The 16,338-nt window shown below is 42.7% G+C and overlaps 2 protein-coding genes across 2 annotated transcripts in view; one reads left to right on the forward strand and one right to left on the reverse strand.

The window, feature by feature from the left end:
• scaf4a (SR-related CTD-associated factor 4a) overlaps positions 1–16,338 on the forward strand; it is a 114,082-nt gene that overhangs the window by 77,181 nt on the left and 20,563 nt on the right. The window contains exons 15-18 of the mRNA XM_086006188.1: positions 248–404; positions 1,651–1,766; positions 3,781–3,943; positions 12,490–12,588. Of these exons, the coding sequence (XP_085862314.1) occupies positions 248–404; positions 1,651–1,766; positions 3,781–3,943; positions 12,490–12,588 (535 nt within the window). The remainder of the gene's footprint in view (positions 1–247; positions 405–1,650; positions 1,767–3,780; positions 3,944–12,489; positions 12,589–16,338) is intronic.
• LOC147107301 (superoxide dismutase [Cu-Zn]-like) overlaps positions 1–16,338 on the reverse strand; it is a 148,094-nt gene that overhangs the window by 14,515 nt on the left and 117,241 nt on the right. The window lies entirely within an intron of this gene.

Raw genomic sequence — 16,338 nt, forward strand, 5'->3', positions numbered from 1 at the left:
TTTTTGAGGAATTACACAGAAATCTAATGCTATCCTGACTTCAGTTATATGATTGGCTGTTTCTGAAATTATTTCTCAATGTTCTTTGCAGAAGAAATATTAGTAACACTAGTAGAGGATATTTTGTAATAAAAAAAAGGGGGGGAAGAGGCCCCATAACTTTTCATAATGGGACAAATAAAGGATCCTGAGTTTTTGAGTAATTTATAAGATGATGTGTACCAAATAAAGTTCTTTACTTTTTCAGATTGCCTGGGCCTTAAACAAGGGAATGAAAGCAGAATACAAACAGTTTTGGGATGTGGAGCTTGGGGTATCTTATATTCCATGGGATAAAGTTAAACCTGAAGAACTGGAGCGTTTGTGTGAGGGAGGAATGCTGGACAATGAAACACTTTGTCCGGGTAAGTACCACCACCACTATTGTATTCTTGTCTATTCAGTCAGTTTCTTCAAAAATGAAGCTGTCTGGAATATATTTGGGTGATTTTTTTTTTTGTCCTGTGTTGCATAATAACTGTCAGAATGTTGAGGTCCTGAGAAAAACATCTCGGCTTCTGAGTATTTTACTAACGATGCTGCAGATAAGGGCTCTGACAAAAAAATTATTTCTCATTTCCATTGTTTCGGTAAGCAATGAATTAATGGGGGTAAATTTCACCTTCGGGTAAACTGGAGCCTGTTCTAGAACCTGCCTGATTACCCGATTTTCATTTCCATTGATTTCAATCAATCCGGTCTGCCAGTTTACCGCCCAAGTGGTGACGGTGACAGTTGCCTCCAATGGGTCAGATTTTGCCGCGTGGTGAGCAAACAACACCCACCTTTCGCTGGACTTACACTTATGACGGGGTTTTGCACGGCAAATTGCTGTCAGCGGGATATTCAAACGCCCTCTACTGGGCATCTGGGACCTGTGTGAACAGGGCAAGCAACGGTGTATCTCTTTAATTGTTAATGAATAGCACAGACTCTGAACCAGGAAGTGTAAGTTAGAACCGTGAATTGAATCTCAACTCGGGCACAGTAAGCGAAATAAAGAGAGGGAAAGAAAGATTGGATTAAGCGAAAGCAAGGGAAAAGAGACAAAGAAAAAGTGTTTTAAAAACTTTATTTAACCCCCAACAATAATTAAAAGCTGAAGGAATGAGACTCCACACTTGTAAAAGTTAATTTTCAGTGCCAGGGCAGTTGTTTGGCAGTATTTAAGACTTACTATGCTGTTAAAAGAGTACTTAAGAGTGGAATGATGTAACTTTTTATGGCGAGTTCAGTCTGTATATATGTCGTGAATACAGGAACTTCATGCCGTTCGATACATTTGAATGGAGAGCCAGACGGTGCGATGCCGTTTTTGCGCAACTTACGGAGGGGCAGCGCATCGTGGCCAGCGATTTTTGGGTTTAATTGCACATATGCGCTCGCCGGAAGTTGCTGTCCAATCTGCGCGTAAATAATGAATGTTGTTAGCCTCATGGTTATTTTCACGGCAATCTTTTAACCAGTCCTAATCTAAAAAAGCACTCGAAAGTTGAACCAGTGGAGTTTTAAATCCATGAAAACAAACTTAATGACAAAAGATTATGCTTTCAGTGTTCAGTCACTTGTAGAATGAATGTCAGGTTTGATTCTTACATGTGTTTGTATTAGAATGGAAGACTATCACAAAGGCACCAGCAACTGTCGTTGATTCGGCTGAAAATGGTGGCACAGCAGTGCCACAACCAGAAGAAATGCCACAAACTTCCCTGCCCATCCCTACACCGGTAAGAATGAATGATTGATATTTTCCAAATAGATTAAATGATTTTTTTTAGATAAATGAACAATCTTTCCACGAGCAAAATGAATGGTGGAATTCTGATCCCGTTACCATAGCTGCAATGCATCAAGAAATAGGGGTTTGGAATAAGTCCCCTCTTGTGTGTTTATATATCTCTTTAAGTTAATTTCATCTGTGTAGAGCGTCCCTGATTTATTGCAGGCTTTCCCTGAAGAATAATGCAACTTGCCACAGTGCTCGCGACACACACAGGTTGTTCCTGCACATCACTTCAAACCATGCATATCCTTTCAGTGAAGCATTGGTCAGCTGGGTGAGATGGTGGCTCAGTACATTTGTGTGTTGAAATTGCCATCTTAAGTCACTGATTCTCTACTGGATGCCCTGGGAAAATCAAGAATACCCCATGGGCAACCCTGCAAAAACGTTTTCAGTGGGGGAGTTCCAACACCTTATACAGCAACAAAGCCTGCCTTTTGTGCACCTCACCCTCCCTTTGTCCTATTATTGTTGGCAACATCATCAGTTGCATCAGCACTGGAACTCTCTGCCTCTCAATGATGCTCTCCACTTTTTAAATAATCTTCTCTAAACCCATCCTTTCAAATATGCTTTCCACCCCATCTCCTAACTCCTCTCTCCCACCCTCCATGCAAAGTGCCTTGGAATGTTCTCTACATTAAAGGAGCTCTCTAAATGCTTTTTGTTATTGTACATTTTATCTTTGCCTAGTATCAGCAGTGGGCTGATGATTCATCAATTTATCCGATTTATTTTACGAAGAGCACACTGCATGACTAACATTTAAAATGTATTTTGGCATTTGATCCTTGTTCCATACCAATGGCCCGTAATTTCCAATTGGAGGCTTCCTGCGTGCAGATGCCTCCGATCAGAAAAATCTACGGCCTTACCTGAGGACTCCCGAGGTCCGGACACTTCTGATCCTGGGCCTCTGCACGATGAAATGCACAGGGCCCACGTATCCCAGGGGCGCATGTGGGACAGGCCAGCCAATGGGAGAAGGGAATCCCCCTTCATACTTTTGACAGATAGACCTGTCAAATATATGAATGGGGATCACTGAAAAAAGACATCAAAACATTAAATAATTTTTTTTTATCACGTTTTTAAAATGAGTTTAATTTACATTAAATTAAATATTTTAAACAAAAATAAAATTGAAAAAAATAAAGTTTTTTTACGGGGCTAAAAATAAACACTTTTTTAAAGTATTATAAATGAGTGGAAAACATATATATATATTTTTTTTAACTTTTTTAAAACTCTGATGCTGGTAAAAGCAGGCCTTATGCCTGCATTTACCAGGCGTAAGATTTTTAAGTGATTTCAGCGGGCGGAGGTTCTGCAGAAAACTGAACTCCTCCCCCCGCAGAGGCCCTTCTCCAGGGCAGGCGCAGGATCTGTCGAGAGGATTCTTGACAGATCGGAAATACCGGTTTTCAGCGTGTGCGCTTCGCATGCCTGAAACCGGCATTTCCGATGTCCCTATGGGTGTGTACACAGCCCATACACACCCGTAGGCATCGGAAAATACGGGCCATTATTTTATACTTAACCAGATTGCACTGCATTTGCTAACTTTTTGCCCAGCTGTCTAAAATTCAAATCCGTCTCAACAAAGTATTGTTCCTCGTTATTTGTACCAATGTGATTGATACTGGCTCAGTAAATACATGTATCTCCAAAAATTGGAATTAAACCAATTTAGTTTAATGTGAATGATTATTAGTGACTTGTAGCTCTTGCTATTTTTATTTTAAGTTTTATTTGAAATGCAGCACTTGAATTATGCCATTTTCAATTTAGTCAGTAATAGACTTCATGTGGAAAAGATTGGATTTTTTTTGAGGATTTGCAGAAAAAGAGGAAGAAACGGACAATTGTCTTTTAATGCATATCTCTGCCTTCAATATGTTTTTGTGAGCTCAAAATATTTTAGAAATAAATTATTACTGTAAAATTTGTCATTGCAGATCCCTGGAGTTCAGCCAATTCCAGCTGTTAGTAGACTCCATCCACCAAACTTTTCAACAATTCCACCACCTACTTTCAATCCTGGAGTGCCACCTCCACCGCCGCCCCCACCGCCTCCTCCATTTATGCGTCCTGGTTTCAATCCAGTCCAGCCACCTCCTGGTATGTTACTTCACAGGATTCTTTATTTGTGCCAGAATGTGTTAGCATTTATAACTCGGGAAAAGATTTCAAGTTGACTACCTCAAGGTTGGACGTTTAGAGAAAAATATTTACAACTAATGTGTTGAGCATCTTACTTTCGAATCATATGCCTTTGCTCTTAAGGTGCCATCCTGTTTCTACTCACATGACATTTTTATTTATATATAAACAAGCTTTATTAGGATGAGCGATTATAGTGTTCACCATTTTTTATTTTTAAAAGCATCTTACAAATTTTTCAAATTTCCAAACTGCAATGAATGATATGTTGGTACAGGTCCACAATCCCTTATCTGCAATTCCGAAATTCGAAAAGCTCTGAAAACCGAAAGTTTTTTCGTGGAGTGTCACTCGTGTGCACGACATGACCCGAGTGGCGCCAAACATGACCCGACGCGGCCGATGCTTGACCCACGCAGGTGTGAGGCGTCCGTTGTGTCTCAGCGCTGCTACCAGTCACACGTGCGTCTGCTGCTCTCTGATGTTGTTTTGTGATTTTGAGTTTAATTTCACTGTGAAAATGTCAAAAAGAGCTGCAGATACCCCTACCGTTATGAAATCTGAAAAATTCCGAGTTCCGAAACACATCTGGCCCCAGGGGTTTCGGATAAGGGATTAATAACCTGTATTCTGTAGATTCAAAATATAGCATTTCTGAAATATAAACCAAATTTTCCTTTTGTTATTTAAATGTAATTGATCCTCAGTATACCATGTCTCCACTCTATTTCACTGTTTCTAATTCTGATTTGAAGCATTTAGATATTATTTAATTGACATTTTTCCCTCCCTGTGTTAAGCATAAGCGGTGTGAGTCCAGAAGAACTGAAGATTGTTGTGTGGTTGGGCCTTTTAGACATTATCGGAGTAGGAGAAAATGATATGATGCCAGAAAATGTTAAGTGTCCTGGAGGGATACTGTTGTACTGAGTTCCCCCAGTGAGCAATGAGCCTGAACTGAGATATGTGGATGATAAACAATGTCCAAACGACAACAATGCTGATATAAAAAGTAAACTATCTAATTTTCCCACAGTTTTACAATAAGAATGATTTCAAAGGACAATTTGATTTAGCAACACATCTGCTATATAAGAAATGAAAAACATTTCAACTGAGAATTTCTGTGAATTGATTCACAGTATAGAACATCTGAAGAAAGCCATCATTTGACCTTCATGTTTAACTTTATCTCTTTTTGGGATTTGGAGATCGTGTCATACATCTAGTATGATTATAGGGTGCACTAATCCATATATTTGCTTTCATTTTTTAAAGTTGTTCTTGGGATGTGGGCAATACTGCCAGGGCTGCATTTATTGCCCAACCCTTGTTTGCCTGCAAAGAGGTTTGGGGCTGCCTTTTTGAAGAAGAGAAAATGCAGTGACTGTACTTTCTATTGAAGTGTTTCCAGGCCATTTCACATATGTAAGCCAGACTGGGTATGGGTGGCATTTATTGAACCAGTTGGGTTTTTATCACAATCTTGTAGTTTACATGGTCATTTTTTTTCTGGTAACAACCCACAAATTGCCAGATACATTAAATTCAGTTTTGCAACTTGCCATGGTGGGATTTGAACGAACAACTTTTGGGTTGCTAGTCCAGTACCACTACCGCTACATTGCCATACTTATCATGACTTTCGACCTGAAACGTTGACTCTCTTTCTCTCTCCACGGATGTTGCCCTGGCCGGCTGAGTTTTCCCAGCGTTTTCTGTTGTTATTTCGGATTTCCAGCATCCGCAGTATTTTGCTACCATACCTATCATGTTTTTTCTAAAGATTTTAATTAAATATGTAGTAAAATACATGGTAGCTAATATTATTTAGAACAGCTGTTTTTCTACGGTCAGGTAATTTAGCACAGACTAGCGATTGAACCCAGAGTTTTCATGGTCCATATTGCTCAGTTAGAAACAAATTTTACATTCAGAAAATAAGAATGAAAAGTTTTCATCTATATAGGACCTTATTGCATCTCAAATGTCCTGAAGCAATTTACATTCAGTGGATTTCTCTGAAATGCAGTGACTGTTTTTGTGCACAGCAGGATCTCACAGAAACTCTTAAAGGATTTCTTAGGCAGTCCCTCGGAACCGAGGATGACTTGCTTCCACACTAAAAATGAGTTCTCAGGTGACTGATGAGTCCAATGCGGGACTACAGTCTCTGTCACAGGTGGGGCAGACGGTGGTTGAAGGGGCGGGTGGATGGGGTGCTTGGGTTGACGTGCGCTCCTTCCGCTGTTTGAGCTTGGCTTCCGCTTGCTCCCGGCAAAGAGACTCGAGGTGTTCAGCGCCTTCATGGATGCTTCTCCTCTACATTGTGCGGTCTTGGGCCAGGGATTCCCAGGTGTCGGTGGGGATGTTGCACTTTTTCAAGGAGGCTTTGAGGGTGTCCTTGAAGCGTTTCCTCTGCCCACCTGGGGCTCTCTTGCCGTGTCGGAGCTCCGAGTACAGTGCTTGTTTTGGGAGTCTCATATCGGGCATGCGGATGATGTGGCCCGTCCATCGGAGCTGATCGAGCGTGGTCAAAGCTTCGATGCTGGGGATGTTGGCCTGAGCGAGAACACTTGACGTTGGTGCGCCTATCCTGCCAGTGGATTTGCAGGATCTTGCGGAGGCAGCGTTGGTGGTACCTCTCCAGTGCTTTGAGGTGCCTGCTGTACATGGTCCATGTCTCTGAAGCATACAGGAGGGCGGGTATCATTACTGCTCTGTAGACCATGAGCTTGATGTTGGTTTTGAGGTCCTGGTCTTCAAACACTCTCTTCCTCAGGCGACCGAAGGCTGCACTGGCACACTGAAGGCAGTGTTGGACTTTGTCATCGACGTCTGCCCTTGTTGACAGTAGGTTCCCAAGGTATGGAAAGTAGTCCACGTTGTCCAAGGCCTCGTCATGGATTTTGACAATCGGGGAGCAGTACTGTGTGGCGGGGGCAGGTTGGTAGAGGACCTTTGTCTTACGGATGTTTAGTGTAAGACCCATGCTCTCGTACGCTTCGGTGAAGGTGTTGACGATGGTTTGGAGTTCGGCCTCAGAGTGTGCGCAGACGCAAGCGTCATCTGCATACTGTAATTCGATGACAGAGGATGGGACGACCTTGGATCTGGACTGGAGGTGACAGAGGTTGAACAGTTTCCCGTTTGTTCTGTAGATTAGCTCCACTCCAGCGGGGAGCTTACTGAGGGTGAGATGGAGCATTGCAGCCAGGAAGATCAAGAAGAGCGTTGGTGCGATGAAACAGCCTTGCTTGACCCCAGTCAGTACGTGAATTAGGTCTGTGGTGAATCCGTTGGTCAGGAACACAGCTTGCATGCCGTCGTGAAGCAGGCGGAGGATGGTGACAAACATTTGAGGAGGACACTCCATAATCCCTCGTGGTTGACGGTGTCGAAGGCCTTTGTGTTCGAGGCTAGAGTAGAATTCCTCTTTTGGTCTTGTCTGTGGCTTCCCGTGTTGGGGCATACGCACTGATGACCGTAGCACACTGGTCCCGGGCTAGGGTGAGCTGTAGCGTCATGAGGTGTTCGGTTATTCCACAAGGAGAGTCTCTGAGACGTACAACTAGCTCATTATTTATGGCGAAGCCGACCCCATGGAGCTCCTGGGCCCCGTCCTCGCCCCTGGGCCCCGTCCTCGCCCCTGGGCCCCGTCCTCGCCCCTGGGCCCCGTCCACGCCCCTGGGCCCCGTCCACGCCCCTGGGCCCCGTCCACGCCCCTGGGCCCCGTCCACGCCCCTGGGCCCCCTCCTCCTTCCTGGGCCTCGTCCTCTCCCCAGGCCCCGTCCTCCTTCCTGGGCCTCGACCTCCTTATACAGGAAACTTGCTGGTATCCGGCACTGACGGGACCGAGCTGGTGCCGTACCATCAAAACTGCCGTAGAAACCAGCGCTAATGTTAAAACATACGGAGCTTTTGAGCTCCGTGTGAATCAACAAACCCTGTTGCTTAGCAACAGCTTCAAAACAGTCGGCCGCAGCTTAAAAGCGTCTCTGTAGCTAAGCAACAGCTTCAGCTAGACCTTGCAGAGCCTGACTGGGGAAAAAAAAAAAGCAACGAGAAGTAAAAAAAACTTATAGGAAACGGCTCCTGAATTTTGCCGGTAGATAGAGCTTTCCGGACATTTAACCTCCGGTAAAACGAAAGTTTCCTGTAGTGTGTCTCCTTTTAGTGAAAGTCACAGAAACAGTGAAATGAATGATTACTTAATATGTTACAGGAGATGTGTTAGCAGGAACCTGGGAGAGCTGCCTATTGTTTAAATGGTACCATGGAATCTTTAATCTCCACTTGAATAAGTAGCTGAAGCCTTGGCTTAATGTCTCATACTAACAATGGCGGACAGGAAAAGACCGTCTGGTCCTTCCAGCCTGTCTCACACAGTTGTGATTCCTTGTGCATCGCAATATATACACTCCCCACCTCACCCAAAACCATGTGATCTCCTAGGAGGGAATTTGGAAATTCCTCTTCGAACCCCTAAGGTGATCGAAACTAGTCGAGGAGCATTGCTCAACTCCGCCCTTGCCTCAGCTCATCTGCTGCTGAAACCCTCATCCATGCCTTCGTTACCTCTAGACTTGACTATTCCAACGCACTGCTGGCCGGCCTCCCACGTTCTACCCTCCGTAAATTTGAGGTCATCCAAAACTCTGCTGCCTGTGTCCCAACTCGCATCAAGTGTCATTCGCCCATCATCACTGTGACCGCTGACCTACAATGGCTCCCTGTTAAGCAATTCGATTAAAAAATTCTCATCCTTGTTTTAAAATCTCTCCATGGCCTTGCCCCTCCCTATCTCTGTAACCCCCTCCAGCCCCACAACCCTCCGAGATATCTGTGTTCCTCTGGCCTCTTGAGCATCCCCGATTTTAACCGCTCCACCATTGGTGGCCGTGCCTTCAGCTGCCAAGGCCCTAAGCTCTGGAATTCCCTCCCTAAACCTCTCTGTCTCTACCTCTCGTTTCTCCTTTAAGATGCTCCTTAAAACCTACATTTCTGACCAAGCTTTTGGTCATCTGCCCTAATATCTCCTTGTGTGGCTCGGTGTCAAATTTTGTTTTATAATGTTCCTGTGAAGTGCCTTACTATGTTCAAGACGCGATATAAATACAGTTGTTGCGATCACTCTGGCCCTGATTAATGTTATGTGGATACCTACCTTTTGTACGAAGTGATCTCCGTCTCAGCCAGAAACCGTTCCAGCTCTTGTTTGAAGGAATCCAGCGAAAAGGCGTCCACCGCACGAGCCGACAGCCTGTTCCACAGGTCCACTATTGTCTGGGGGAAAGAACCACCTCCTGACATCTAACCTAGATTATTAATTGGAACGAACTGTCAACTCGGAACACAATCTATTTCCTTCCTGATCTTATAAACCTTGATCAAATCACCCTCAAGTCTATGCTTCTCTAAAGTGCAGAGCTCAAGCTCTTTTAGCCTATCTTGTTAACTAAGATGCTTGAAACTGGGAATTAATCTGGTGGACCAACTCTGCACCCTTTCTAAAACCTCTATCACCCACCATGTGAGGAGACCAAAACTGGACAGAGTACTCTAACTGAGGCCTGACCATCTGAAGGACGACAATTCCAACAATGCAGCTTAGATTATAAACTTGAGTCCTGGAATAAGGCTTGAAATCACATACGATAGCAAAATACTGCGGATGCTGGAAGCATTGACTCTGTTTCTCTCTCCGCGGACGTTGCCTGGCCTGCTGAGTTTTTCCAGCATTTTCTGTTATTTTGAAATCACATCGTTCTGACTCCGATGAGTGCTACCAACAGAGCAATTTGACACCGTGTAATGGGGACCACTTTACATCGATTTAACCAGCTATGCTATGGGCTTAATTTTATATTTAAACTTTTGTGGACAGAATACTTTGTGGCTACGAAGGTTGCTGTTTTTAAACCATGTTTTTGGAGACTATTACAAAATAATTGACCCATGAATGGATTTTAAAAAGTGTCTTGATTCCTCATGTGGCACTGGTTTTTAATTTTAATTTAATTCCATATTTAGACAATTAATGAATCAGTGGTCCTTTCCTCTTGTTCTGTCTCTTGGTCAAGTAGAATGAGGTAATAATGAGCATATCACATCTTCTAACTCTACCACAGATGCTTGGAAAATGGGTTAGACTGTAAAGTGGGAGAAGATGCTCAGCTACAGTTCTATTAAATGGGACCCTGTCAGGATAACTTTCAAATTATTTTTTGGTTGTATATTGTGCTTATCAAAATAAGGGATGTTGATGCTGGGAAATGGAAGGCTTTCTTATTTTGTGCATTCATTGTCAGCACCAAGTACTTTCAGATCAGGTAAAACGTGATTAGATACAGAGTAAAATTCCTATTACTCTGTCCCACCAGTATGCCTCAACACAGTCTCGGATAACTTATTTTTCCATCAGTGTGACATTTTCCTATTTCCCACATCAGGACATTTTGCAACCTCTCCGAATAAGATTGATGCTTAGCTCTAATTGTGTGCAGTGGGTCACTGCTTGCTATGAACTGAGTTGACCCTACCCAAACTCGCTTCACAAGCCATCCTTACTGTCGATAGACTTTCATATCATCATTCTGACTTGGGTCCAGAATTCAGAAGTGAAAAGCTAGTGTAGTAACCTATTGTACCACTCCCATGTGTATTTTATTTTGCATAGCTTTGTTGACAGAATTGCATTTAGTGATTTTACCACCAACGATGGCAAATTAAGACAATGTACTGTTAAAAATTTGGATCTGCGTGGACACCATTTTGGGTTCAGCCATTCCTATATGTGGTCCAAACATCTACCCAATATTGTGTTGCCCGATAATGTAACCCAGAGGTATTCCAATAATACCCCCTTGTGATCTGCACCGAATATTTGTGTCTTTCACAAGTGCGCTGCTTCAATCTCCGCAAAGGTGGATTGAGAAATTACTTGGTGACACAAGGCCAGATACGAATCATTAGCTGCTTTATTTCACAGTAAGGTGAACATGCAGCACAGCCATTATGACTGGACTCACTTAATTCAATTCATACAAATTAACTTTGCATAATAATACAAAGCAGAGAACACACCATGCTAGTTAACATCTGTGGATTGTCTTACTCAACTTGAACAAAATGGCTTCTAATTGTCCATCAGCATTTCTAACTTTTGTCTCTGCAAAAGCCCTCACAGCTTTCCATTTAACAAACCTTGCCAAAATCATAAAATGCTACAGCATAGGAGTCCATTCAGCCCATCGTGCCTGTGCCAGCTCTTTGAAAAAGCTATCCAATTAGTCCTACTCCCCTGCTCGTTCCCCATAGCCTGTGTCATAGAAACATAGAAGATAGGAGCAGGAGTAGGCCATTCGGCCCCTTGAGCCTGCTCCGCCATTCAATGAGATCATGGCTGATCATCCAAACTCAGTACCCTGTCCCTGCCTTCTCCCCATATCCCTTGATCCCCTTAGCCTTAAGAAATATATCTAACTCCTTCTTGAATATATTTAATGAATTGGCCTCAACTGCCTTCTGTGGTAGAGAATTCCCCAGGTTCACCACTCTCTGGGTGAAGAAATTCCTCCTCATATCTGTCCTAAATGGCTTACCCCTTATCTTTAGACTGTGACCCCTGGTTCTGGACTCCCCCACCATCGGGAACATCCTTCCTGCATCTAGTCTGTCTAGTCCTGTTAGAATTTTATAAGTTTCAATGAGATCCCCTCTCATTCTTCTAAACTCCAGCGAGTATAAGCCCAGTCGACCCAATCTCTCCTCATACGTCATTCCTGCCATCCCAGGTATCAGTCTGGTGAATCTTCGCTGCACTCCCTCCATGGCAAGAACGTCCTTCCTCAGATAAGGCGACCAAAACTGCACACCATACTCAAGGTGTGGTCTCGCCAAGGCCCTGTACAACTGCAGCAAGACATCCTTGTTCCTGTACTCGAATCCTCTCGCTATGAAGGCCAACATACCATTTGCCTTCTTACCCACCTGCATGCTTACCTTCAGCGACTGGTGCACAAGGACACCCAAGTCTCGTTGCACTTCCCCTTCTCCCAATCTATTGCCGTTCAGATAATCTGCCTTCCTGTTTTTGACACCAAAGTGGATAACCTCACATTTATCCACATTATACTGCATCTGCCATGCTTCTGCCCAATCACCCAACCTGTCACAGTTTCTCTCATTTTATCTCCCTCCGTTCATAAATGGGGACTGAGACTTTCCCACACAACGGTTGTGAGGTTTTTCTATTACCTAGACAAGCTAACTAATTGCTTATTGGTTGGTGTGTGGGGGAACAACTTTCATTTAGCATATTAACTACTTTTCATCTAAGTGCCTTTTTTTAAAAAAAACTTGTGAAAATATACTTTGCTTAAGAAACTTAACATTTATAGAAAGAGTGAACACATTTTGGGCTCATCATTATATGATCCATTTTTGGCTTATTATTATGTTAACAAAATAATTTTGATGATGTAAAAATTCTGTCCTTTCAGGTTATATTCCACCAGGAGCTATTCCTCCGTTGAGTGCGGCAATGCCCATTGGAAGTACAGGAACTAACATTCCAACATGCGAATCTTCCCATCTCCCCGGTTAGTCACTTTCTATTACTTCATTCTATAATTTGTGATCTCCAGAAGACACTTAACTCATCACAGTTGTTTGGTAAACAGCCAGATGTGAAAGTTAATTTGTTTGTCATTCATTGCATTCTACATACATTTGGGCAGGTCTCCTATTGAAAAAATCCTATGGTTACTTAGCTTTTGAAGAGATTTTTGAGGTAGAACTTGAAGATATTAATTAAGCTGGCATATATCAGCAGACCATACTCCTTTTTTCTCTAGTCATATTGTTTATGGCCTGCCACGAGGAATTTTCCTAAACCAAAAGTATTGTTCTATCTCTTGTAATGTAAAGGTTGTTGCTTTTCAACAGTTTCTTGTTTTGACTTTTTAAACATAATGGCACTTTTCAAGTTCTGTATTAACTGCAGAAAACCTTCCCCTATTAATTGCTGTTATATATGTTGCGCCAGCTACCTTCTCTTTGACCAGTATTATCGTGACAGTTAAAATCTGCACACTTACAAAGAAGAATGAAATGAAAATTGTTTTCAATTGCTGCTACTGTTTTTATCAGACTGAGATAATAGTTGTGAAAGGAATTTGGTCAAGTGAGCCACAAATCATTTTCTTTCCACGCTTCTGGAAATGAGCTCTCACCACCCAAATATTGTCTGTTACTATAAAATAGATTCTGCGTACATATAAACTTGGTTTCATGACGGTAAAAGGAAATAAGAACATAAGAAATAGGAGCAGGAGTAGGCCATTCGGCCCCTCGAGCCTGCCATTCAATAAGATCATGGCTGATCCGATTTTGGCCTCAACTCCACTTTCCCGCTCGCTCCCCATAACCCTTGACTTCCCTGTAGCTCAAATATCTGTCTATCTCCACCTTGAATATATTCACTGACTCCGCCTCCACAGCTCTCTGGGATAGAGAATTCCAAAGATTCACGACCCTCTGAGAGAAGAAATTCCTCCTCATCTCCGTCTTAAATGGGTGACCTCTTATCCTGAAACTATGCCCCCTAATTCTAGATACCCCCACTAGAGGAAACATCTCCTCTGTATCTACCCTGTCAAACCCCCTCAGAATCTTATATGTTTCAATAAGATCCCCTCTCATTCTTCTAAACTCCAATGAGTATAGGCTCAACCTGCTCAACCTTTCCTCATAAGACAATCCTTTCATCTCAGGAATCAACCTCGTGAACCTTCTCTGAACTGCCTCCAATGCAAGTATATCCCTCCTTAAATAAGGTGACCAAAACTGTGCGCAGTACTCCAGGTGCGGTCGAACCAGCGCACCGTACAGTTGTAGCAAGACTTCCCTACTTTTATACTCTATCCCCCTCGCAATAAAAGCCAACATTCCATTTGCCTTCCTAATTACTTGCTGTACCTGAATGTCAACTTTTTGTGTTTCGTGTACGAGGACCCCCAGATCCTTCTGTACCGCAACATTCTGTAGAGTTTCTCCATTTAAATAGTATTTTGCTTTTCTATTCTTCCTACCAAGCTCACATTTTTCCACATTTGCCAAATTTTTGCCCACTCACTTAGCCTATCTATATCCCTTTGCAGACTGTGTCCTCCTCACAACTTGCATTCCCACTTATCTTTGTATCGTCAGCAAATTAAAATTGTAAGATACTTTTTGAACTGTTCAGAAATTGAAGTTTAAAAATGATACTATGATTTTAAAACAATTATAGTGAATTTAGGTATAATGAACTCTGGGAAAGCGGTGTTTATTCGCCTGGTTTTACTCCCGTGTACCACAGATGAAGTAAGATTTACAAGAAAAGTCAGAGGAATGCCGATCGCTTTTCCAGCAGGGACCCACAAGATCATACAATAGACTTCCCATCGACATCAGTTTCAGTTCATTTTCTCCTGCTTTTGGCATTAGTAATGAGCATATACCATCCACTGTGTGATAGAAATAAGCATGCAAATAGGTTGTTTAGAAGACCTTGTTTAGAAGATCTTGCAGCTATTGTCAAATTCAAAGCAATACCCTTGGGTCATCAACTTAAGGATTTTACTGGAGCCTTTGTCCTTTTCATTTTCCCTCAGGGTTTTGCTATTTTAGATGAAGCATTTACCTCACCACTGTTTTAAAAATAGTTTGCCGTTGTTCTTAGTCTGAAATCTATTGACTTTCTCTGAAATGCCTCTTTGCCATCAGGCTGATATTGTTGAATGGCTAATTTTTGTGGAATTAACAATCCTCCTTAATCTTCAGTTTGCTGTGTTGGTTATGACTTACCGCATTAAGTTCCTAGAATTGATTGCATTTCACAAAGTGATGCTTCTCAACAGAAATAGCAACATAATGACCTTCCACCTGAAGAAATATAGGGACAAACTCCGTACCTCAAGTGTCAGCTGTGGCTCAGTTGGTAGCACCCTTGCCTGTGAGTCAGAAGGTTGTGAGTACAGGTCCCACTCCAGGGACTTGAGCACATAAAGCTAGGCTGACACTCCAGTGCAGTGCTGAGGGAGTGCGGCACTGTCGGAGGTGCCGTCTTTCGGATGAGACGTTAAACCGAGGCCCATTCTCCCCCCTCAGGTGGACATAAAAGATCCCTGGGCACCCTTTCAAAGAAGAGCAGGGGAGTTATCCCCAGTGTCCTGGCCAATATTTATCCCTCAATCAACATAACAAAAAGCAGATTATCTGGTCATTATCACATTGCTGTTTGTGGGAGCTTGCTGTGCGCAAATTGGCTGCCGCGTTTCCCACATTACAACAGTGACTGCACTTCAAAAGTACTTAATTGGCTGTAAAGTGCTTTGAGACATCCGGTGGTCATGAAATGCGCTATATAAATGCAAGTCAGTCTTTCTTTCTTAAAAGACTTGCAATTTTGAATCTGTATAACAGAGCATTACAGTTGTATTCAAGCAGCTAGCTGGCAAGAAAACCTCAGCAGGCAAAAGATCAAACCTCAACAGTGGACTCGCAAGAAACTTTTCCCCCAATTTTCTGAACATTTGTATGTCTGAAACTACTTATTTTCCTCTGTATGTGATTTAATATTTCCACATCAATGGGATAAATTCAAAGGATCACTTCTTCTGACATGTTCGTGGTATGGGTGTCAACTGACATCCTCAGTATATTTAGCACCTGCTTTATTCGTTTTGGGTTGTAGTTTCCACTCATCATTTTGAATATGAGTCTTAATCAGGGTTCTTCTTCACAAATTTCACTTGTTTAGACATGTTGATGATTCCTTGTACTAAAATCTTAGATTTATCCTGATGAGGACTTTGCTCCTTGTTACACCCACAATGTTCTTGGGTAGACTACAGCATCACCCTAATTGGAGCAGGTGTGTCAGCACTCTGAGGATCACAATAGGTCCAAAGCATGATGTCAATACCAGCTGCATGTGACAAGTTAGGGGTTACTGAAGTTGATGTTATTCTTACCAGCTGGCCCCCTGTTTCTCCCCAAAACTGAACCCCACAGATTTGAACTGAAGGAACATCAGGGCTAACTAATTGCAGATGAGGCTTTCTCTGTAGAGACCTCATCTTTTGAGATTTGATCACTTTCGAGACCAAGTACCTCAGGCTGACCATAGGTCAGAGTCAGCACTGGCTTTGCTACTGGTTGATACACCAGTGATTTTTAAGTCCAACGGTCAGCATGGAGTTACTATGATGATTTCCATCACCAAAGCAACTGCTTTCTAGATGTGCAGTGCACTGATCAATACATAGCCTTGTTGACAATTATCAGACTACTGAGTATGCTCAGTT

This window comes from Somniosus microcephalus, chromosome 14 (assembly GCF_052327205.1).
Source record: "Somniosus microcephalus isolate GS21.2 chromosome 14, FLI_Smic_1.0, whole genome shotgun sequence".
NCBI classification, from domain to species: domain Eukaryota; kingdom Metazoa; phylum Chordata; class Chondrichthyes; order Squaliformes; family Somniosidae; genus Somniosus; species Somniosus microcephalus.